Below are 25,409 nucleotides of genomic sequence, written 5' to 3' on the forward strand. Positions count from 1 at the left end.
TGGAGAGACTATGTCTCTCAGCTGGCCTGGGAACTGTCACGCCGCCACCAGAGTGGCGGTTCATGCTCTTATTTTCACAGTCAGGTTCCCGGTTTATTTTGAAAGTACTAACTCTCATCTCACCCCAGGTCACTTACCCTTCCTGCAGCCTCACTGATTACCGGTCCACGCCCATGATCACTACCACCTGTTCCCAATCAACCCGGACATAAAAGCCACCTGAATTCTCTCCTCGTTGCCGAAGTGTCACATATCTCAGTGCATGGAAGCGTCCTCTCAGTCCTCGTACCACAGTCCTTGTTTGATGTCTAGCCTTGCCTTGTCTTGCGCCTTTAGTTTGCCCTGGTTTTCCTCCCTTGTGGAGCGCCTTTTGTTGTCCCTGTTTTTGAGTGCCCTTTTTTGTATCTCCCGTGTGGAGCTCTTTTTGTTCAGCCTTTTTTCCCTCTTTAAGAGGCGTTTTGGTTTTCGTGTTATTAAAGCTGCAGCCTTGTTGGCCAACTTTACATCTGCGTCTGAGTCCTACCTCCTCACGTCGTGTCAGTACACTTCGGCCAGCATGGACTCAGCAGATAAGTTGGAGGCTGCACTGCGGAGGCAGGCCACTCGCTTGTCACACCTGGAGGAGGTCCAGCAAGCCATGGCCACCCGGATAGGTGAACTTGCTGGACAGGTGCAGGGGCTGATGAGCCACCTGCAACACTCCACGCTACCCGCCACCATGCTATGACCATTGACATGCCAGCACTCATCGACTCCGGTTCCGACGAGAGCCTCATGGACTGGGACCTCGTTAAGCAAGTACGAGCCACCACCGCACCCCTTCCCCGGATCATCCAGGCCAGAGCCCTGAATGGCAAGGAGCTCTTCAGCATCACCCACATCACCGAACCCCTGGAAGTACGAATTGGACAACATATCGAAAATCTCCGTTTCCACGTAATCCAAGCTTCGTCTCCCACTTTGGTTCTGGGATATCCTTGGCTACGTCAACACAACCCCCGAATCGACTGGAACTCCGGGAATGTACTGGAATGGGGAAATGATTGTAAGGATCACGTTTTGGACCAATCAGCGACCAGTGCATCCTCAGCCGCAGTCAACATGGTGACTCTTGAACCTCTCGCTCCTGAACCTCGCCAGTCACCGCCTCAAGCCCCCGAGTCTCGCCGGGCGCATCTCCAAGACCCTGAGCCACACCAAGTCTCTGCATCATGTCACGCCAAGTCTCTGCATCAAGTCACGCCAGGTCTCTGCATCACGCCGACCAAGCCAAAGCCGACCAAGCCAAAGCCGTTCAAGCCAAAGCCGTTCAAGCCAGAGCCGTCCACGCCAGAGCCGTCCACGCCAGAGCCGTCCACGCCAGAGCCGTCCACGCCAGAGCCGTCCACGCCAAAGCCGTCCACGCCAAAGCCGTCCACGCCAAAGCCGTCCACGCCAAGCCTGCCACGCCTCGTCAAATCTGCCAAGCCTGCCACGCCAAGTCTGCCAAGTCTGCCAAGCCTGCCACGCCGCGTCAAGTCTGCCAAGCCTGCCACGCCAAGTCTGCCAAGCCTGCCACGCCTCGTCAAATCTGCCAAGCCTGCCACGCCAAGTCTGCCACGTCTGCCACGCCTCGCCAAGTCTGTCAAGTCTGTCAAGTCTGCCAAGTCTGCCAGGTCTACCAAGTCAAAACTATCCACGGGATCCCCTTGGTACTTTCCAAACCTGATCCTGCGCTAGGAAAAGGTCTTCAGAACGGTCCCGACGGGACTCTCGTCTGGCGTCATGGACGCCCTCCTGAACTGTCTTTTTGTCTGGGACGGATGGGTGGGTCGTGTTCCCACCTCCGTGCCCCCTTCCACCCGCCCTTGTTTTTGGACTCCTTGCTGAAAGGCCGTCAAGGGCCGGCCATTGAGGGGGGGGTACTGTCACGCCGCCACCAGAGTGGCGGTTCATGCTCTTATTTTCACAGTCAGGTTCCCGGTTTATTTTGAAAGTACTAACTCTCATCTCACCCCAGGTCACTTACCCTTCCTGCAGCCTCACTGATTACCGGTCCACGCCCATGATCACTACCACCTGTTCCCAATCAACCCGGACATAAAAGCCACCTGAATTCTCTCCTCGTTGCCGAAGTGTCACATATCTCAGTGCATGGAAGCGTCCTCTCAGTCCTCGTACCACAGTCCTTGTTTGATGTCTAGCCTTGCCTTGTCTTGCGCCTTTAGTTTGCCCTGGTTTTCCTCCCTTGTGGAGCGCCTTTTGTTGTCCCTGTTTTTGAGTGCCCTTTTTTGTATCTCCCGTGTGGAGCTCTTTTTGTTCAGCCTTTTTTCCCTCTTTAAGAGGCGTTTTGGTTTTCGTGTTATTAAAGCTGCAGCCTTGTTGGCCAACTTTACATCTGCGTCTGAGTCCTACCTCCTCACGTCGTGTCAGGAACGCCTTGGGATCCCGCCGGTGGAGCTGGTTGAAGTGGCTGGGGAGAGGTAAGTCTGGGTTTCCCTCCTAAAGCTGCTGCCCCCGTGACCCGATCCGGATAAGCAGTAGAAGATGGATGGATAAACTAATAAAAACTGACTAAAATGAAAAATTCCCAAACTATAATAACCCTACTGCCATATTACAAATAAATTGGTTTATATACTGAAACATTTAGCTAAATATGCAAAAGCACAAATAAATTATTTGTACAATTTTTAGGACTAAACACAATTTCTCTTCATAACAGTATGTGGCCCTTGCGTCCTTCTGATTTTCTGTATGTGGCCCTTAAATGAAAAAGTTTGGACACCCCTGACCTACAATCTCTAATTAACACTTAATATTAAGGCCCTTACTTGTTAATGCACGCCCACATTGAGTTCCTCCACATATTGACTCGGTTCACCGGCATAGTACGTTCCCCAACATCTGACAATTAGTGTAGATTTTAAACACAGAAGGGCCAAAACATCCCTAATGAAAATTAAACCACTAAAAAACTAGCCACCTGAGGGTGCTACAACTGCACAAATGCAAATCAACCTGACTTTTTGATATTGACGATATTGTGGCAGTTTTAATATCACAATATCACGATGTTGCCCTTATCATTAAATCCCTAGTTTATAATATGGTCATTAATTCTTTACAACATAACTATAAAGCTTTTGTAAGCTTTTGTGTTGAATACAGCTTTTTTTATTTTTTTTAAATTTTTTTTATGTAATGTCACATTTTCTGCTTCCTTTCTTTTCTGCCGACCTTGTAGAAGAACTACAAGAAAGAGTTTCACCTGCTGGCCACAGTGTTTGATGAAAATCTGAGCTGGTATCTAGATGATAACATTCGTGCCTTCACCACAGCTCCAGCCACAGTCAACAAGGAAGATGCCGGCTTTATTGAAAGCAACAAAATGCATTGTAGGCATAATGAATGTCAACTTTTTTTTAACATTAGCTGCATGTAAATAATTAACATTCCATATCAATTCATGTAAATCCCCAGAACCTCCCCAGTGACACCTCTTCAATTTACCTGATTTTCATTCCATTAGTGCCTAATGATGTCTAAAGAAATAATTTGAAGTTTGAGCCTCCTAACTCCAAACAGAGAGTTTGAGTTATGGCCCAAAGTATGGGTGCCACACCCACTTTTGGGATCCGGGAATTGCACACATTTTGTTGACATGTTGGGGGTCTTGTTTTGTGTCAACAAAATGTATTTGCATAATTTTTTTAAAGGGTTAATATCTCTAAAAATAGCACATCTATGCTCTTTTTAAGCACATGTTCTGATAGCCAGTGTCAAATACATAGATATATATCAATCAGAGGTCTGTACCTACCTTAAAACAAAAGATGCCAGCCTCCAAATATGGTCCACATTTTCATGTAAGGACCATAACTCGAAAACCGTTTAAGGTAGGAGGCTCAAACTTCGGATTCTTTCTTTTGACATCATAAGGCACTAATTGAATAAAAATCAGGCAAACTGAAGAGGTGTCAGTGGGGAGTGTGTGAACCAAATGCCTTAGCCGTCAGCTGCTAAACAGCAAATAAATAAATAAATAAATAAATAAATGTTAACCAATTAATGATAATTGTATAAATTTGAGTCAAACATGCATGTTTTTAACTGGTGTGTCATTTTGTGTCTCTCAGCCATCAATGGGTTTGTGTATGGGAACCTCAAAGGCCTGACTATGTGTAAGGGGGACAAAGTCACGTGGCACCTGTCAGGACTTGGTTCAGAGACAGATATCAACAGTCTTTACTTCCAGGGAAACCGCTTCATCTTTCGCCAGAACAGACAGGATACCATTTCTGTTTTTCCACACATCTCACGCACCGTGACGATGGAGCCGGATAGTATGGGTACGTGTCTCATCAATGTCCCAAGAATAACCATGAAAACTAACATTTGTTTGAGGCAAGCAGCCAATAGTTTGGAAGTTTGTCAAAGTTAGGTACAAAACATATTTAAACTCAGTGGCGGCTCGTCAACAGAGGGTGCTAGGATGGCGCCCAGCTGAGTCATCTTAAAAGAGACAACAATTAAATACGGTTTATTAGTAATTCATAAACTAATTAAAATACCATACTTCAAAATATATGTAAATGTTTTTAGATAAGCAGTGTAAATAGTATGCTGTTATTGATAAGTAAATTTGATTTGATTATCTCTAGTGTCTCAAATGATGCTGTAACTTCTGGTTTGGGCATTACAGCTGTGCGATACGTTTAGATTTTGGTATCAATCGATACCAAGTAAATACTGCTGCCATTATCACCGATAGCGATACCTAATACTTTTAGGTTCATAAAATATCATGGTATTTTAATGATTTTTTCCTATTAAATAACATAAATATTTTTTTTGTTTGTTTTTTGCAAATTAAACTTTCTTGTAGATTTCTTAAAAATGCTGCAATGGAATATCCTCAACGGAAACATAACATTACTGTTGTTTAAAGTTACAATGTGGTAATGATCGTCATGTTCTAAGTTCCTGTAACTCTTCTGCACTCAAAGAAACGTCAGCCACCGAAGTTCCTCTAGTCTAGACAAATATGATACTTACATGTTCTCTTACACTAAAGGCCTCAGTATACTTGTGCTTGAGGCTCACGTGGAGATGTTACGGCGGAGCTCCATTCGTGCGTTTGCCTTGCGACTTGTGCGCAATACACATCACAATACATAGCGGTGTCTGCTGTGGTTTCACTCCAAGTCGGGCTGTTGCTATGGCTGGGACGCTCAGAGTGGAGATTCCTCTGCATTTTATAACGAATTCAGGAAGCTCAATTTAATTCAGAAACACGAAACAAAGCCGGGGGGAGAGTCGGCTCATCACCGTGGCAATTATTTATTGCCAATTTGCACCAGTGTCGGCCGTAAACTCGCCAAAACACAACAGCCACGCGCTTAGCGAACACAGTTTTGTTGTTGTTGTTGTTTTCCGCCTCTCGTCCCAGGCACATATCCACATGCACAGCCGTGGTCTCCGAGCAGGAAGTCGATTTGCGCTGCCAAACAGTTGCCTTCACGGAAACTATCTGGGCGAGGGGGCGGTGAGAGAGAAAAAGAAAAAAAAAAAGCAGAGTACGCCATCGAACGGACCAATCACGAGCGCGCTACGTAGATCATGTGATCTATGCCGGTCATTAACGCGAGAGCAAACGTAGAGGCATAAATCAGGCTTAATACCTGTTTCAACGAGTAGTTGGAAAAGCTCAAACAAAGTATAATTGCACAAGGAACCTATGAGACACCAAAATACAGTACATGAATAAATGCAAGGGATCGAAACTAGCTCTTTGGTATTGATACGATACTGATACTCATTTTAGTATTGATTCTATCGATACTTGGATCGATCTGCACAGCCCTATTGGGCATATAGAGAAGAACAACCGTTGGCTGAAACTATCATTAAAAGTTTGACATGTGCAGTTGATCTTTGTGTAATACAATCATGTTGGGCAACTTTGGCTGCCAAATTCCACCAGCCGCAGCCATAATTTACTGTAAACGGCAAAAGTGGAAATTCTGTTAGTACTCACCGACGGACTCCCGTTTTTATGATGAGAAACTTTTCAAACAATGACAGTCACTAACCGGATCAAGTACCGACGGACCTCTCAGTGCACTGACGGATCGCCCATTTTGTTGACGAATGACGGACACAGTTCCTCAGTATTGATGGATAGCCCACCTTTTTCTGTTGGTCCTAAAATGCATGTTTAAAATAAAATGATGATTAAGATTCGGTTCGTGTAAAAAAAAAATGGAATGATGATGACGGGCCATTTATGAATGATGGGCAGTTCGCATTTACAGTTTCTGCACGCTAAACCTTAGGGCAAATACAAGTACTCAAGTCATCTAAAAAAAGAAAGAAAAAAAAGAAAACTCAAATAACATATTTATTCATTTCTGTGGGTGTTATCCAGGTCAATTTGAAGTGTCATCACCCACGGTCAACCAGTACCGTGGAGGAATGCGAGCAAACTACACGGTACAGAAATGCAGCTTTTTGCAGCGTCAGGGTGAGACCATGTTCCACTTTAAAACCTACTACATTGCTGCCGTTGAGATGGACTGGGACTACTCTCCAAATCGTACATGGGAGGCTGAAATGTTTCGCGGTCAGAAAAGGTAACAACTGTATATATCAAGCACAAACATTTTTGTTTTGTCTATACAAGAACTGAGCCACTGAGAACTAGAGTGAACTACTGCAATAATTGGTAATTTTCCAGGACAATAATTTAACGTTTTAGAGCTGCAATAAAATCAGGAGGATTCACTGTATATTTCTTCTGTCTGAGCCTTTGCGTCATGGTTGTCTGGGGTTTGGCAAGCAGATTCTAGGTGAGGGACCAGACAAAACATTGCTCAAATGACATCCTATGACGAGTTGGACAACATTTACCTGGCACGGTGGGGTTTGTCTGGAGGCGGGGCTCGCTGGCGAGCGCCTGGTGGCCGGGCCTGCACCCATGGGGCCCGGCCGGGCACAGCCCGAAGGGGCAACGTGGGTCCCCCTTCCCACGGGCTCACCACCGGTGGGAGGGGCCAAAGGGGTCGGGTGCAATGTGGGCTGGGTGGCGGCCAAGGGAGGAGACCTTGGCGGACCGACCCCCGGCTACAGAAGCTGGCTCTTGGGACATGGAATGTCACCTCTCTGGCAGGGAAGGAGCCCGAGCTGGTGTGCGAGGCCGAGAAGTTCCGACTAGATATAGTCGGACTCGCCTCCACACGGCTTGGGCTCTGGTACCAGTCCTCTTGAGAGGGGTTGGACTCTCTTCCACTCTGGAGTTGCCCACGGTGTGAGGCGCAGAGCAGGTGTGGGCATACTTATTGCCCCCCGGCTCGGCGCCTGTACGTTGGGGTTTACCCCGGTGGACGAGAGGGTAGCCTCCCTCCGCCTTCGGGTGGGGGGACGGGTCCTGACTGTTGTTTGTGCATATGCACCAAACAGCAGCTCAGAGTACCCACCCTTTTTGGAGTCCGTGGAGGGTGTGCTGGAGAGCGCTCCCTCTGGGGACTCCCTCGTCCTGCTGGGGGACTTCAACCCTCACGTGGGGAATGACATTGAGACCTGGAGGGGCGTGATTGGGAGGAACGGCCCCCCTGATCGGAACCCGAGCGGTGTTCTGTTATTGGACTTCTGTGCTCGTCACGGTTTGTCCATAACGAACACCATGTTCAAGCATAAGGGTGTCCATATGTGCACTTGGCACCAGTACACCCTAGGCCGCAGTTCGATGATCGACTTTGTAGTAGTGTCATCGGATTTGCGGCCGCATGTTTTGGACACTCGGGTGAAGAGAGGGGCGGAGCTGTCAACTGATCACCACCTGGTGGTGTGTTGGCTCCGATGGTGGGGGAAGATGCCGGTCCGACCTGGCAGACCCAAACGTATTGTGAGGGTTTGCTGGGAACGTCTGGCGGAATCCCCTGTCAGAAAGAGTTTCAATGCCCACCTCCGGCAGAGCTTCTCCCTTGTCTCGGGGGAGGCGGGGGACATTGAGTCCGAATGGGCCATGTTCCGCGCCTCCATTGTTGAGGCGGCCGATCGGAGCTGTGGCCGTAAGGTGGTCGGTGCCTGTCGCGGCGGCAATCTTCGAACCCGCTGGTGGACACCAGCGGTAAGGGATGCCGTCAAGCTGAAGAAGGAGTCCTATCGGGCCTTTTTGGCCTGTCAGACTCCGGAGGCAGCTGACGGGTACCGGATGGCCAAGCGGAACGCGGCTTCGGCGGTTGCTGAGGCAAAAACTCGGGCATGGGAGGAGTTCAGTGAGGCCATGGAAAACGACTTCCGGACGGCTTCGAGGAAATTCTGGTCCACCATCCGGCGTCTCAGGAGAGGAAAGCAGTGCACCATTAACACTGTGTATAGTGGCGATGGGGTGCTGCTGACCTCGACTCGGGACGTCGTGAAGCGGTGGGGGGAATACTTCGAAGACCTCCTCAATTCCACCAACACGTCTCCTTTTGAGGAAGCAGAGTCTGGGGACTCTGGGGTAGGCTCTCCTATCTCTGTGGTCGAAGTCACTGAGGTGGTTGGAAAGCTCCTCAGTGGCAGGGCCCCGGGGGTGGATGAGATCCGCCCGGAGTTCCTAAAGACTCTGGATGTTGTGGGGCTGTCGTGGTTGACACGCCTCTACAACATCGCGTGGACATCGGGGACAGTGCCTCTGGATTGGCAGACCAGGGTGGTGGTCCCCCTTTTCAAGAAGGGGGACCGGAGGGTGTGTTCCAACTACAGAGGGATCACACTCCTCAGCCTCCCTGGTAAGGTCTATTCAGGGGTGCTGGAGAGGAGGGTCCGTCGGGAGGTCGAATCACGGATTCAGGAGGAGCAGTGTGGTTTTCGTCCTGGCCGTGGAACAGTGGACCAGCTCTACACCCTCCGCAGGATCCTCGAGGGTGCGTGGGAGTTCGCTCAACCAGTCCACATGTGTTTTGTGGATTTGGAGAAGGCGTTCGACCGTGTCCCTCGGGGAGTTCTGTGGGGGGTGCTTCGGGAGTACGGGGTGCCGGGCCCCTTGTTACGGGCTGTTCGGTCCCTGTACGACCGTTGCCAGAGTTTGGTCCGCATTGCCGGAGTAAGTCGGATTCGTTTCCGGTGAGGGTTGGACTCCGCCAAGGTTGCCCTTTGTCACCGATTCTGTTCATAACTTTTATGGACAGAATTTCTAGGCGCAGCCGAGGCGTGGAGGGGTTCCGGTTTGGTGGCCTCAGCATTGCATCTCTGCTCTTTGCAGATGATGTGGTGCTGTTGGCTTCATCAGGCCGGGGCCTCCAGCTCTCACTGGAGCGGTTCGCAGCCGAGTGTGAGGCGGCTGGGATGAGGATCAGCACCTCCAAATCCGAGACCATGGTCCTCAGTCGGAAAAGGGTGGAGTGTCGTCTTCAGGTCGGGGATGAGATCCTGCCCCAAGTGGAGGAGTTCAAGTATCTTGGGGTCTTGTTCACGAGTGAGGGTGGGATAGAGCGGGAGATCGACAGGCGGATCGGTGCAGCGTCTGCAGTGATGCGGACTCTGTATCGGTCCGTCGTGGTGAAGAAAGAGCTGAGCCAAAAGGCAAAGCTCTTGATTTACCGGTCGATCTACGTTCCAACCCTCACCTATGGTCACGAGCTGTGGGTCGTGACCGAAAGAACAAGATCCCGGATACAAGCGGCCGAAATGAGTTTCCTCCGCAGGGTGTCCGGGCTCTCCCTTAGAGATAGGGTGAGAAGCTCGGTCATCCGGGAGGGACTCAGAGTCGAGCCGCTGCTCCTCCGCGTTGAGAGGAGCCAGCTGAGGTGGCTCGGGCATCTGGTTCGGATGCCTCCTGGACGCCTCCCTGGTGAGGTGTTCCGGGCATGTCCCACTGGCGGGAGGCCCCGGGGACGACCCAGGACACGCTGGAAAGACTATGTCTCTCGGTTGGCCTGGGAACGTCTTGGGATCCCGCCGGAGGAGCTGGTTGAAGTGGCTGGGGAGAGGGAAGTCTGGGTTTCCCTCCTGAAGCTGCTGCCCCCGCGACCCGACCCCGGATAAGCGGAAGAAGATGGATGGATGGATGGATGGATGGTGGGGTTTGTTGATGAGCTACTGGTGGCGGGCCTACACCCATGGTCTCAAGGGGTTCGGTTTTGTCTATGCCTTTTGCAGATTATGTGGTTCTGTTGGCTCCATCAAGCTGCAAATCTCCAACTTTTGTTGGAGCAGTTCACAGTTGAGTGTGAATTGGGATAAGAATTGGCACCTTAAAGTCTGAGGCCATGGTCTTCAAATGTAAAAGGGTGACATGTTCTCCTTTTCGGTCAGGGATGAGAGCTTGCCCTAAATGGAGGAATTCAAGTATCTTGACATATTGTTCATGAGTGAGGGTAGAATGGCGCGGGAAATTGTTAGGACAATTGGTGTATCATCTGCTATCATCTGCAGTGACAGAGAATCGGGATGTCAGGGTGAAAAATGAGCTGAGCCGAAAGGCAAAGCTCTCAATTTACTGGTCGATCTACGTTTCCACTCTCACTTATGCTAATGAGCCGTGGATTGTGATTTAAAAAAAAAAAAAAAAAAAAAAAAAACAGCCAAGGAGACACGTCGGCGCCTAATTGTTGCTTTAACTATTGCTGCCTTAAAGATTTTTCCTTTTGTAAACGTTGGACAAGCAAAGCCTTTGCTAAAGGTGGCTTAAAGGTTGCATCCAGGCACCTTTCTGAAGCATATATAGAACTTGAATCATACTATCCTTCAAGTATTTCTGCATCATCTCACTTGGATAGGAAAATTCCTAGGCACAATGAGAATCCGAAGAGGCGCGAAATATGTCTCCTGGTGGGCCCTGGGTGGCAGAGTGGTACCGTCGCTTGCCTTCAATGCAGGCGATGTGGGTTGTTTCGCTTCCCCAGCCGGGAGAGCATGTTTGTATGTGTGCGTGTTTGTGTGAGTACAAAAGAAAAAAAGTCTCCTGGTTGAAGTTGCAATGCTTCCGGATCCCTTGGAAGAGCTGGACAAAGTGGTTGGGGAGAGTTAAGTCTGGGCTTCCCTGCTAAAATTGCTGCCTCTGCGATCCAAACTTGGTTAAGCACACAACACAATGGATGGATTTACATGTCAGGATGTCTGTTTTTACAAAAGTATTACTCAGATTTTAGTTTTTCAAATCATACATCAAATCTATCAACATTTAATGACAGATGATAAATATAATTCACTTGTACTGACATGCAGATACACTGGCGTTCAAGAAAAGTACTGACTTTCTGGATCTTTTATCAATCTCTGTAAATTATTTTCTGGATGTTGTTGTTGAATGCAATAATGGTCTGTCCTCTATATTCCCAAATCGGGACTAAACCTCTCTTTCGACCGTAATCTGAAAGATATGCCACATTTCTGTCATTTCCATACTCAAAATAAAAATGGCAAAAATGCCCATTTTAATGCTCAGTGCCTCAACTAGCAGTTGTTCCAAAATATTTAAATTATGCCATGGATTCACGATGAACTTACTAAGCGTTATTTTTTTTACTCTCAAGTCAACACCCTCTAGGTCGGTATAATTTGGCATATCGAAATAGTGTGACGATTTTTGTGATATACTCTGTTGTGTTGGTTAATTATAGCCCTGAATTGATCCTTCAGATTTGTTCCTTGACTGCATTTATCAACACTCACATACTGTAATTTCTGATAGAAATATTGTTACTCTTTTTGGAATGTGTTGTATGTTGTGCATCTGACATAATCACCGTGACAATTTATTGAAAATGTAAGAAGCAGCTGAAGCAGAACGTTCTCACATAAATAACAATATGTTGTCATTTGAATACAATAATTATTCAACACAAATATTATTTATTAAATTCCTAGCCATTTTCACTGAAGCAACCCCCTTGGATTTTGACTTATTTTGCAAGGCCCTCAGAATATTGTGTTCTATTGCTATAAAAAGATGGAATTTACCAAAAGACAGATTAGAGTTTCTTCTTCCATCAGGAAAAAAAATATATTTGTATCTGTTTCCGTTTTGTAGGTATTAGCATTAGAATACAGCTAAGTTTCATCAATATTCACATTCCTGGTGAAAACACCGTCAAAAAGAGTGTGTTGCAACATAAGCCTGGCTGATCTCATACTCTGCTGCCACCTTATGGCCGTATTTTGTAATAACTACCATTGCTTTAAGCCACCTCATCGTGTCAGAAGATCCTTCTATGCTCTTACATTAAAAAAATAAATAAATAAAAATGTATAAATGTTTTTGGGAGTGAAGGACAAAGTATTAAAAAAAATGCATTTACATGGTTTTGGGTTTGAATGATTTAATGAAATGTACAATCTATTAAAAAAAAGTTTTTGTTTTGTTTTTTGAACTCAAATGAAAGCTTTCCTTTCTTCTGCAGTCCAGCATCTGTCTTCGTTGACCAGGAGGGTGGCTTCATTGGCTCACGCTACAAGAAGGTCGTTTATCGCCAGTTCACCAATGACAAGTTCACCAAGCAGGTGGAAAGAGGTGCCGACATGGAACATCTCGGCATTATGGGTAGGCTGTTAAATAATAATAAAAAATAAATAAATTAATTGCCTTGCTTCACATTGTATTAAACTGTGACAGCAAAGTATTGTCCAGAATATCACTCATTTTCAGCTGTACGACTTGGTCATCTCCAGTATGTTCACTCTGGTTACTTCTCTCTTAGGTCCAATGATCCATGCTGACGTTGGTGACAAAGTAAAGGTGGTTTTCAAGAACATGGCATCCAGATCATATTCTATCCATGCCCATGGGGTTAAGACAGAAAACCCAAATGTTTATCACACCAATCCCGGTAAGCAAACCCGTTATGATGACTGCACATTGCACAACAACAAAATACATACAAGTACTAGTTGATTTTGCTGCCTTTGCCGTTGTTGACCTGATATGGATTTGGTCGTTGGATTAGACATACTGTATTTATTTTATTTTTTTTAAGTAAATGAACATCGTAAATATTTGTTTGTAAAATAATAGTTAATGTCTGATATTGCTAACCAACAAGTTGTCAAATGTTGTGTGTGTTCACAGGTGAGACTCACACCTATGAGTGGTATGTTACAAAGAATACAGGACCGACTCCTGAGCAAGAGGAGTGCTCTGTGTCAGCATACTGCTCCACAGTGGATGTTGCCAAGGTGCGTTCAAGGCAGCACGCACACATGCGCACACGCACACACTGACATTTGACCTTCCTGTCTGCCAGGACCTGTACAGTGGTCTAATTGGTCCCTTGGTTATCTGTCGACGTAGTTGGGCCAGGTGAGGATTATTGATTATTTGGTATGGGAGGTAAGGTAACACTTCATCATAACTTATTTTCTTATGATGTGTTTGTGTGATGTCCAGATTTAAAAATACTGGAATGCTGATTTGTAACATTAAATAATATTTCATGCTAATGTTTACTTGAACTGTCGCTTCAAGGAGTTTGGGCTTGAAGAAAGAAATAGAAGAGTTTGCATTGCTGATGCTGGTATTTGATGAGAATGAGAGCTGGTGAGTATAGTTACAAATCATCCATTTTCTTAACCGCTCATTCCTCACAAGGGTCGCGGGGGGTGCTGGAGCCTATCTCAGCTGGCTTTGGGCAGTAGGCGGGGTACACCTTAGACTGGTTGCCAGCCAATCGCAGTTACAAATCATTCATCCATAAATCAAAGAAAAACATTGAATTAGCACATTAAATAACAGCCTCTTTGGAGGGGGAAAAAAGGACACTTAACATGTCACTTCACTCATTTGCTCCGGATTTAAATGTAAAATATGTTTCATGTTCCCCCCCCACTTGTAATAGTTAAAGTGCATCAAAACATCGGTTTTAATGGGCAATATTTATATATCAGGTATTTGGATGAAAACATAAGGAGCCACATCAGGAACCCACGACCAAATTTGAAGGATGATGAAGACTTTATAGAGAGCAACAAGATGCATGGTCAGAAAAGCACATTATTGACATTAAAAACTATGCTGTGCCTTCTATAAATATGACCTGTATGGATTTAATGTTTAAACTGTTCATTTTGTTCTCTGTGCACAAATTTAGCCATTAATGGTTTTGTATATGCCAACCTGAACGGCTTGAACATGGAGGTGGGAGATAAAGTCTACTGGTACCTGATGGGGATGGGCAATGAGGTGGACATACATGGTGTACACTGGCATGGGCACAGTGTGGAGTATAAGGTATGTGCAATTTAAAACACACATTGTATTTCCATAAAGTAGCATTACTGAATTGAAAATTGTTTTTTTCGCCAGTTGGGTGGAGGCCCACACACTACTGATGTGTTTCAGCTTTTTCCAGCCACCTTCCAGGTAAAACTGTCGTTCACATTGCGGTCAGTCGACTGCAGCAACGTTCTCCTAAAACTTGTATATTTTTGTGTGAATATTTTTAAGTTCCAGTAAATCTCTAGTTTACCTTTGGATCAAACTCCTGCTAACCTATACAATTTGACTTTTTTGTTCTCTCTTCATCCTGTTTAGACAGTAAAAATGCGTCCTCAGTATCCTGGAAAATGGATGCTTCACTGTCATGTTACTGACCATATTAAAGCTGGCACAATAGCTATGTATACTGTGAGAGAAAAAGGTGAGTTCAAAGTGACAGTAGGGATGTTATATATGTGCTAAAGGTTAACTGTATTTATTCTTGTGTTTGCAGAGAACAAGAGGGCAATCGCTGGTTAAAATGTTGGAGAAAGAAGAGCACAACGCATCTCCAAATATATTCTTATTAAAAATATAGTACACAAAATATAAACAATGTATGCACTTAAAAGATTAGACTACAACATGCCTACATCTTCATGACATTTGAATGCAATATATGGCAACTGCTAGGGGTGTTAAAAAAAAATCGATTCGGCGATATATCGCGATACTACATCGCGCGATTCTCGAATCGATTCAATAATCGGCAGAATCGATTTTTTTTTATTTATTTTTTTTAGGATTCACACCTTGAGCATGGAAGAATGTTATATGAACGGAACATTAAGCCTTAATATTTTATTTTAATGCTGTTCAAACATGAAACAGATTACAACCTCTATAAGACTGAAATTTCAGATAAATAAATAATACATTTTCATATAAATCTTACACTCTACAAGCTTACTGATTAGTATTTTCTAAATTTGAATGAAAAAAATCGCAACAATCGACTTATAAATTCGTATCGGGATTAATCGGTATCGAATCGAATCGTGACCTGTGAATCGTGATACGAATCGAATCGTCAGGTACTAGGCAATTCACACCCCTATCAACTGCAGTGACTAGAAATTTGCAGCAGGGGGAAGTCTAACTACAATTAAATCTACTAAATTGAGGCACAACATTCGTTTTTTTTCTTTTACAAACATGAGGTTTATCAGTTACATTAAAAAAAAAAAAAAGAAAAGAAAAAGAGCCATCTGAATAGTAGTAATGGTGGAAGTTTTTACAAACCCATTTCCAGTGAAGTTGGGACATTGTGTTAAACATAAATGAAAACAGAATACAATCATTTACAAATCATATTCAACCTGTATTTAATTGAATACACAACAAAAATATAATAGATATAATGTTCAAATTGCTCAACTTTGTTTTTAGCAAATAATCATTAACTTAGAATTTTATGCCTGCAACATATTCCAAAAAAACTGTGACAGGGTCATGTTTACCACTGTTACATGACCTTTTCTTTTAACAACATTCAATAAACATTTGGTAACTAAGGACACTAATGGTTGAAAGCTTGTCAGTGGAATTTGTTCCCATTTTTGCTTGATATACAGTTTCAGCTGTTCAACAGTCTTTGGTCTCTGATGTCATATTTTCCGCTTCAACATGCGGAACACAATAGGAGACAGGTCTGGACTGCAGGCAGGTCAGTCTAGTACCCACACATTTTTTTTTTCTTTTTTTTTTACTACGCAGCTACACAGTTGTAACATGTGCAGAATGTGTTTTTCATTGTCTTTCTGAAATAAGCAGGGCCGTCCATAAACCATAAAGAAAGATGTTGCTTGGATGGTGGCATGCGTTTCTCCAAAATTTATATGTAACTTTCAGGATTACTGGTGCCTTCACAGAGTTGTAAACCCCATACCATCACAGATTATGGCTTTTGATCTTTGTGTCCATAACAGTCCGGATGGTTCTTTTCCTCTTTGGCCTGGGAGACACGACGTCCACAATCTCCAAAAACAATTTGAATTGTGGACTTGTCAGACCAAAGAAAATGTTGCCACTTTGCAGCTGTCCATCTTAGATGAGCTCAGGCCCAGAGAAACCGGCGGTGTTTCTGGGTGTTGTTGGCTTTTCCTTTGCATAGTAGAGTTTTAAGTTGCACTTACAGATGTAGAGCTGAACTCTATTTACTGACATTGGTTTTCTGAAGTGTCCTGAGCCTTCACACATTGATGTCAGTTTTTGAGGCAGTGTGGCCTCAGGGATTGAAGGTCACAGACATTCAACGTTGGTTTTCGGCCTTTTTTTAAATTTTCTCACTCACTTGTTCACAAAGAGGAGAACCTCGGCCCATCTTTGCTTATGAATGACGGAGCTATTCAGGGAAGCTCGTTTTATACCCAATCATGGCACCCACCTGTTCCCAATTAGCCTGTGGAATGTTCCAAACAGGTGTTTGATGAGCAACTGATCAACTTTCTCAGTCATTTTCGCCACCTGGCCCAGCTTTTTTTGGAACGTGTTTCAGCTATTAAATTAGAAGTTAATGATTATTTGCTAAAAACAATAAAGTTCATCAGTTTGAACCAGGGATGTCCTGATCACACTTTTTTTGGACCCGTCATTTTGAGATTAGCCAATTCCAAGTCCTGATTCGATACCTCTGCATTATATTAAGATGTTTTTTTATTTTTTAAAACAAAACTACCTACCCCAACACCTTTTATAGGGTGAGTGGACAGTGGTTAAATCAGTGCTTCTCAATTATTTTCTGTCATGCCCCCCCTAGTAAGAAGAAAACATCCCCCCCCCCCACCCCCACGCGACAAAATGTAGTATCATTTGTCTATAAAATTACACTGTATCCGTATTAACGTATAAGAGTATAAAAAAAGAAAGAAATATGGACCAACTTACAACAAAGAATAGCTTTATTAACTAACAGAAAAGATTTAAAGTGCATCTGAAATTCAAAAATAAAATTAAATCCTTAATTAGACTAAACATTTTTGGACTGACCATGTCAAACCATATGCTACGGAAAAATAAAATCACATAAAATCAATAAACAATAATGCATTCAAACTGATCACCAACATTAACTCAGGAGCACAATGTTAAAAACAAAAAACAAAAAACCTTTAACCTCCAAAACAAAAATATAAAATAATTTGTGCTGATTTTTTTTGCATGCTCAGTGCAAACAAAACCCCTACACCACCGAGCGAATGCTCCCTGTGCACACTCTGCCAATAATGAGAGCGCCACTGCCCCCTAATGTAGTGGAGGTGCAATTGTACTTTATTCTCGGACAGTAAAAAAAAAAATAATAATAAAAAAAAATAAAAAAGCATGTTCCCCGAGGTCAAACGCGCCCCCCTTGATGGAGCCTGGGGGGCCCGCCCCACTATTTGAGAAGCACTGGGTTAAACTAAGAACCCCCCTCCCCTTTTTTGGGGGGGCGGGGGGGGGGGGGGGGGGCACATCTATGAGTTACTTAAAGGGCTATTATTAACCACTATACTACTTTTAAGAGCTTTATTTTTGAGAACCTACTGAAGCTGTTTTAAAGCATGCTACGTAATTAACACAAATTGATGGGCTAACCTAATGTTGGTTTACTTTAGGAAGAAAAAATACAGTATTGTGCGTGAAACAAGCCAACTTCACAACAAACAAAATCCTGCATTTGAAGAGCAATGAAGCAAAATGTATTTAATCTTACCATATCATGACTATGGGTCTGGACTCGCACCAGTTAGACTGCCAGGCGGGATTTGGCAAACCTGGTATGGACGTCCAACTAGGGTGGCCACTTCCATAAGGTCAAAAACGAGGACACATTTTAAAAAATTAATTGTTCCCTCACTATAACACAGTTCACTTTTCACAGCTTTACTGTTTCGTTTTGGGGTTTTTTTAGTGCAATTTTGCATGCATTTTTTTGTTACAGCAATGTACCTATTTTATAAAATGAAAGTTTGAACATTGAGAATGTTTAAACGAGAGAAATGTGAGAAAATGTAAATGCCTCGATGAGAAAAGTCTATAAATTGTGTGGTGAGGGCTGTTTCAGAGCCTTCAAACATATAATACATTTAAAACAAAGGTAACTACTTCACGGATTTCATAAATTGCGGGTATTTTTTGGATCCCAACCCCAGCAGAAAACGAGGGAACACTGTACATCAAACACGCAGTGTATTTTCATCAACAATAAAGTTTTTGGTTTATAGATCATTTGTTTAATTAATTGCATTACTACGTACAAAGTGCTGTACATGGAACAGAAATCGGTCACACAGTAAAGATGATGCAACATGTGAAACATAAAAAATGATGTCACACAGGATCCTCCTCTTGTCTGGCTGCGTTTGCTACATGTAGTGTATTTAATTAAAAATAGGTTGATTTGGAAATCATTTTATTCTGTTTTCATTTATTTTTAACAACGTCCCTTCTTCGTTGGAATTGGGTTTGTACCTGCTTTACTACTAATTCTGAAGCAATAAACAGAATCCTTTTGTCAAAATGTTCTTTTAGGTAGTTTAGTGAAGACATCTCATCACTATACACTGCAAGTGATCGGAGAAAAAAAAAAAAAATCAAACAGCAGTAAATGCAACTTTACTGACTGCTGTACCTACGACTGAAACATTCAACTCATCTTCCATGGCATGTCACCAGTGGAGTAATGTACAGATTTAGGCTCACAGTAATAACTTCATCCTGTTTGACAAAAATAAGTAGTTGAGCTGAAGTATTAATATACCTTGCAGAAACAACCTCACACCCAATATTGCGATGGGGAATACTCTTTTGATACTGAATTACTGTAGTCTCAGACTCTCAGTTATCCATTATAGTCAACTCGGGTATGGCTGTCACCAGGGGAGATTTTAGGATCAGAAGTTTAAAGGTGCTGAGAGAGTTTGTGCGCCAGAGCAAATCTGATTATGAGGCATTCACTAAGCACGAGGGCCAGGGGGTTTCACATTTTACCGCAAAAAAAAAAAAACGTGCATTATAAAAAGGGAGGGAGAGGTGGAGGACTAAACCATTTTTGAGGAAACACAGAGGGTGTACTCTAAAAAGGTGCTGGCAACCCCATCAAAAGGGATGCATATGCAAGTACATAATTCTCCCACAGAGATTGACAAAAAAAATTGACCCGTCCGGAGCACGCAGTCAAGACGCACCGCACCGCAACCGCATCCGGTGAAAACCCGGGGTTACGTCAACCCCAGAAACCTCAAACTTCCAATAAATTGAGGAGATCTCAAGTGACCAGAGGAAAAACTAAAGAGAAGAAGGAGGGAAGGATAGATAAAGCAAAGTGAGATCCACAGACACCAGCACCCACTGATTCAACGGGCTGTGGGAGGGAGAGGTGAATTCTGTTTGAGTTTCAGTAGATGCTGGTGTGATGGATCTGGCATGTATAAGGACCGCCACCAAAGAAAGAAGCCGTCAACCGCGGCCCAGCAAAGCGAGCACCGCCCCCCCGGAATCCCCCGGGCTGCGGCAGCACCAAGGCCACCCCCACGCCACCCGGGCGGACACCGATCGGCGAGCCAACCCCCACCTCCGTCCCGGCCCACACCCCCGAGCCCAAGGCCGCAGAACGAGGCCCGGCGGGCCCCCACAGCGCCCCCCCGCACCCCACCCAAACCCGCCACCCACCACGACCCACGTAAATTCGCGAAATTAATGTAATACCGTTTTTTCCAATTGCTAAAACACAAAAATGACTTGCATAGCACAATCATTTAAACTGGCACACAGAGATCACGACCCCTTCTGAAGTTTCCAAACCTCTTAACACATTTTCTGCTTTACACACATTTTCCAATTCAAAATGGCACTTTTTTAAATGCACTGAACATGATTCACCTGCATTAGACACAACAATCGGACATAAGGTCACATGTCTGCCGTGTTAAAACACTGCCATTCAAAATGACAACACATCAGCTAATTGGCCAATATATGTGCCACCTGGCCAAATACTGCAATGGTAAATTGTTCGCACCTCAATCAGGAAGTATAAGCAATGTACTATAAAAAGACCACAGATGATTTTTTTTTTCTCTTTATTTTATTTTATTTTTTTTACAACAACAATGGAAGACGTGACAGAGAGAGAGGAAGAGAGGCTGAGAATTGGGGTGGTCGAGCTGGTCGAGGATTTTATGGCGAAGACAGCAACTTTCAAATGAAATCAAAGCAACCTTAGTTGATCATGTCATCAATCATGGGCTGACAATGCGATGCGAGAGGCTGCCTAATTTTTGGTTTTGGATGGATGGATGGATGGATGGATGGATTGGTGGATGGGCGGACGGACGGACAGACAGACAGACAGAGATATATTTTCCTGCAATTTTCTTTCTCAGTTTACTGTTTTGTGAACATATATTTGTTCACTTCAATGGAAACATATCTGCTGTGCATATGTTGCACTGACTTATGAAAAATAAAACAAGTAAATTTAAATTGTTAAAAAGTTTGAACAGCATGCAGTATATTCAAATATGTCTGTGCTTGTGAACAATCGAAAGAATGTTCTACAGTTTGAACTATTTCAGTATTATGGCAAAGCATACAAAAGATGACAGTGTTGTGCATTATGCTCAACAGTGTGTAGTTGATGAGACATAAATCTGGTGACATGAAGGACGTGTGTCCACTTGGTACAAAAGTTTGATTTTGGCAAAGCTATGAGTAGTTGCAGTGCTTCATTTTGGTGGATACGAGAGGGGTTTTGCAATTTGGGTGTGTGGTTTTGTGAATTGTGTTATTCTGATAAAACGTGCCTGGTTTGCAAAATTGTGTTTTAGCAATTGGAAAAAAACCTGTAAATTAAATAGTAGTGGAAACTACACACCAGGCAAACAACTTTCATTATGTAGCAGCACACCTTGTTTAAAAAAAAATATTGGTTGTTTGGATTTTGTGCTGAAATTTGATTTTGATGAGAACGGAGTAAAGTCAGTCTAATTTTCATTAACATTTTTTCCCTGAAAATGATTTCTTCTCCTCACAAGACAATTTTGTGGAACAATAGAGTAAAAGCAATATTTAAAATTGGTTGGTTTGAGAAGCGTATTGTATTTGTAGCTGATTGAATGCATCGTAATGGAAATTTTTTAAGTTATTTAGACTCCATCCATCCATCTGCTACCGCTTATCCGAGATCCCCAGCCACTTCAACCAGCTCTACTGGCGGGATCCCTAGGCGTTCCCAGGCCAGCCGAGAGACATTGTCTCTCCAGCGTGTCCTGGGTCGTTCCCGGGGCCTCCCGCCGGTGAGACATGCCCGGAACACCTCCCTAGGGAGGCGTCCAGGAAGCATCCGAAACAGCCTCAGCTGGCTCCGTTCAACGCGGAGGAGCAGCGGCTCGACTCTGAGTCCCTCCCGGATGACCGAGCTTCTCACCCTATCTCTAAGGGAGAGCCCGGACACCCTGCGGAGGAAACTCATTTCGGCCACTTGTATCCGGGATCTCGTTCTCTCGGTCACGACCCACAGCTCATGACCATAGGTGAGGATTGGAACGTAAATCGAGTGCTTTGCCGTTTGGCTCAGCTCTTTTTTCACCACAACGGACCGATACAGAGTCCGCATCACTGCAGACGCTGCACCGATCAGCCTGTCGATCTCCCGCTCCATCCTGCCCTCACTCGTGAACAAGACAAGATACTTAAACTCCTCCACTTGGGGCAGGATCTCATCCCCGACCCGGAGAGGACACGCCACCCTTTTCCGACTGAGGACCATGGTCTCGGATTTGGAGGTGCTCATCCTCATCCAATCCGCTTCACACTCGGCTGCGAACCGCTCCAGTGAGAGTTGGAGATCCCGGCTTGATGAAGCCAACATCACCACATCATCTGCAAAGAGCAGAGATGGAATGCTGAGGCCACCAAACCGGAACCCCTCAACGCCTCGGCTGCGCCTAGAAATTCTGTCCATAAAGGTTATGAACAGAATCGGAGACAACCCTCACTGGAAACAAATCCGACCTACTTTTTATATCATATCAATTATCTCTTCATTCACTCCTTATTTATTCACTGATGTAAAATGTATTTACTTGTAAAAAAAATAAAAATAAAAAAAATAAAAAAAACAAACAAACCTGTATTTGCAATTCAAAATGTTTGCTTTGTTCTTGTTTACTGCAAAACTGATGTTTATGTACAGCACTTTGTATACAGCAACACCTGTTCTTAAAGCGCTTTATAAATAAAGTTGAGTTGAGTAAAGAAACCTCTAAATAATTATAAGGATTTCAGTGAACTGCTGTGAAGTTTTGCAATTCAGACGGTTTACTTGTGGTTTGAAGTTATGTTGAATTCGTTTATGTATATATTTATTTTGTCCCCCTAAAGTTGAAGAAACTTTGTTATGACAAAGCATATTTTATAATACACTCATATACACTATTTTGTATTTATATGTTTGAGATGCATGGCTTTCTTGAATAAATGTGTGTGTTGCTGAGTGACATGCTCTATGTTGTCTTCCATAACAATACAGTAACAATGATTAATATAAATAGCTAATCTAGAAAGAATTAGAAATATCTTTAGGCTACATATTTGCAGTCCAGGCAAGTATATGCAACAAAATGAATGGATGTTGTCACCACCAGTGTTGCCACAGTTACCTTGAAAAAGTAACTTAGTTACTTTACTAATTACTTGCTTTTAAAAGTAGCTAAATTGCGTTACTGATTACTTGATTTTAAAAGTAACTAACTCAGATTAAAAGTTACTTTTTTAGTTACTTTCAGCAGCTGCCGATAACACCATCTCGACATAAAAATAATGCGGTAGAAACGGAGTTCCATATACTTTATTTAAAGAGCATTTTTAACATGAAAATAGTTATATATATATATATATATATATATATATATATATATATATATATATATATATATATATATATATATATATATATATATATATACAAAATAGATAGTCTCTCTTGACTTCCTGTAACAAATACTTTTTATAAAACAAAAAATAAAATCTATACATAAATAAAATATAGAAAGTAAGTAGGCTGGTTGTGTGACTTCACATACTTTTTAGAAAATAAAATAAAGACAGCCTTTTTTTTTTTTAAGACAATGTAATGGAAAAATTTAACATTGAAAGTGCAAACGTCTTATAACTATTCAATTCTTGTAAACATGTTCACTGAACATTGAACCGATTGTTCACAGCTTTAGAGCAGCAAGGAGAGGTTTTACAAAACAAAACAATGTATAACACCAGATATAAGCTCTACGTCAACAACGTTGACATCCAAAATAAAGGTTATGTTACGAGTGAAAAAGTGTAGTGGGGTGAGCAAACCAGTGGTTGTACCTCATTAACAAAAGTTTTTCGAACCTCTAAGCAGAAAGTCTATTTCTTCTAGGGGTAAGCACTGCACCTCCTAGACTGAAGAGACGATCCGCAGGAGCACTTGATGGGGTTGGAGTGTTATACTTGAAAAAAAATGTGCTTTATGTTTGAAAACTGATGTAGAATCTGAAGGTCATAGGCTGACCTCAGGTAGTCCATGACTTCCTTTTCAGCAGAGTAGGTCTCCACCTCTGGCTCAAAATTGAAAAATTCCATCTCACCTTCGCTGGTGGCAGTGGTGGATGTGGTGGGCTCACTGGCAGGGCTCTGCGCTGCATGACTCGGAGCAATTGAGCAGCACTCTGTTGTCAGAAGCTCTTTCACTTTTTGTCTCCTACCTGCATCTTTCAGCCATCGTAGTTTGAACTTTGGACAACTGGCAGCAGCGAGAAGGGCGTCTTTGTCATCCAACACACTGGCAAAACGAGTCTGGATAGCCTGAAAAAGATAATTGATATGTTTATGCCAACATGGCCCACTATTATGTCATTGATTTACTTGCAAACTATGCCATATTGTAGGATCAATATTATGGATTTTATTTTGTTTTTATGTATTTTTAAACATTATTTTGCAAAGATAATGACTACTCATGTTAATGAATCATGTGATGCAAGAAATTGTAATTTAAGGCTTAAAATGGAACATACCTGCACTTATGGGATCTGGAAGGCCTGCAGTCATCCCAGACAGGGTATCTTTCACAGCGAGGGTCTTTTGCATTACAGCTTCCAGAGTGGGGAGTAAAGTCCCATAAGAACAGTCTCCTTGCAAAATATCTAGTGCTGAAGTTAGAGGCTTCATTGTGGTGCAGTACTCGTGGAGGAACTGGTACTCCTTTTCACTCCCAACTTGTTGCAGAGCATATTCAGCTCATTAATAGGGATTTCGGCAATTCTCCTTATAGCTTCAAAAAAAGAATTCCACCTTGTGGATGTTGGTACCAGGAGCTTTCTTTTGCTGAATTCCTCCACTGTTTCTGATGCAAGGGTAGATCTGCTTGATTTGGTCCAAAGAGCTGTGCATTTTGTGCATTTTTTTATTTTAGCTGTGCATTTAAGTAGCCTTGCTCTCTGCATTAGCAATTAAGTATTTATCCACATCACTTGTGGAAATAATGTTGATTGTGTGCGAAGCACATCTGTGGTGTGGGGGAAGAGACAGCTGGCCATCACTTTCACTCTCAGCAGAGAGGATTTCTGACAAATCTAAAAAAGTGACATCATCATCGTCTGAGGTGGGGGGCTGTTCCTCTTCCGTCTCTTCGTTGAACTCTGAGACAGGTTGATAAACTTTAAATGCCTTGACAAAGTTGGATCCATTATCAGTCACTGTTGCGACTACTTTGTTGATGAGATCCAATGATGAATGGATGTTTTCAATTTCTGCACCAATTACATCATACGTGTGTCTGCCGCGAATTCTTCTACATGCTAATGCAGCCGTGTTGCGTTTTAATGTAGATCTATTGATCCAATGGAGCGTAACTCCCTTGTAGCTTTTGTTATTAGCAGTCCAAATATCCGCAGTAGTTGACACAAAATCAATCTCATTCAGCGCGGCCTTCAGATTTTTTTCCATTTTTGCATATTCGCTCTCTAAATAGGAAGAAAATTGTGTTCTATGGGGAAGCTCGGCATTCGCAGAAGTAGGAATCTTGTTAATGATGGCACGAAACGAGGGCGAATCTACCGTGTTTAAAGGCAGCATATCTTCAACAACATAATGCCCAACAAGTCTCTTCAGCTCTCCCCCACTTACAAGTGTTTTTGAACCGAAGTCCAACTTTAGTTGTTTCGAA

The 25,409-nt window shown here is 43.4% G+C and overlaps 1 protein-coding gene across 1 annotated transcript in view; it reads left to right on the forward strand.

The window, feature by feature from the left end:
* The window catches only part of cp (ceruloplasmin), a 38,998-nt gene extending 22,220 nt beyond the window's left edge, over positions 1-16,778 (forward strand). The window contains exons 12-24 of the mRNA XM_077533899.1: positions 3,227-3,377; positions 4,119-4,331; positions 6,410-6,614; positions 12,369-12,508; positions 12,666-12,794; positions 13,034-13,140; positions 13,209-13,264; positions 13,430-13,501; positions 13,849-13,940; positions 14,052-14,191; positions 14,267-14,323; positions 14,495-14,600; positions 14,673-16,778. Coding sequence (XP_077390025.1) covers positions 3,227-3,377; positions 4,119-4,331; positions 6,410-6,614; positions 12,369-12,508; positions 12,666-12,794; positions 13,034-13,140; positions 13,209-13,264; positions 13,430-13,501; positions 13,849-13,940; positions 14,052-14,191; positions 14,267-14,323; positions 14,495-14,600; positions 14,673-14,698 — 1,494 coding nt within the window. The 3' untranslated portion in view covers positions 14,699-16,778. The remainder of the gene's footprint in view (positions 1-3,226; positions 3,378-4,118; positions 4,332-6,409; positions 6,615-12,368; positions 12,509-12,665; positions 12,795-13,033; positions 13,141-13,208; positions 13,265-13,429; positions 13,502-13,848; positions 13,941-14,051; positions 14,192-14,266; positions 14,324-14,494; positions 14,601-14,672) is intronic.
* The last annotated feature ends 8,631 nt before the right edge of the window (positions 16,779-25,409 follow it).

This window comes from Festucalex cinctus, chromosome 10 (assembly GCF_051991245.1).
Source record: "Festucalex cinctus isolate MCC-2025b chromosome 10, RoL_Fcin_1.0, whole genome shotgun sequence".
NCBI lineage: Eukaryota > Metazoa > Chordata > Actinopteri > Syngnathiformes > Syngnathidae > Festucalex > Festucalex cinctus.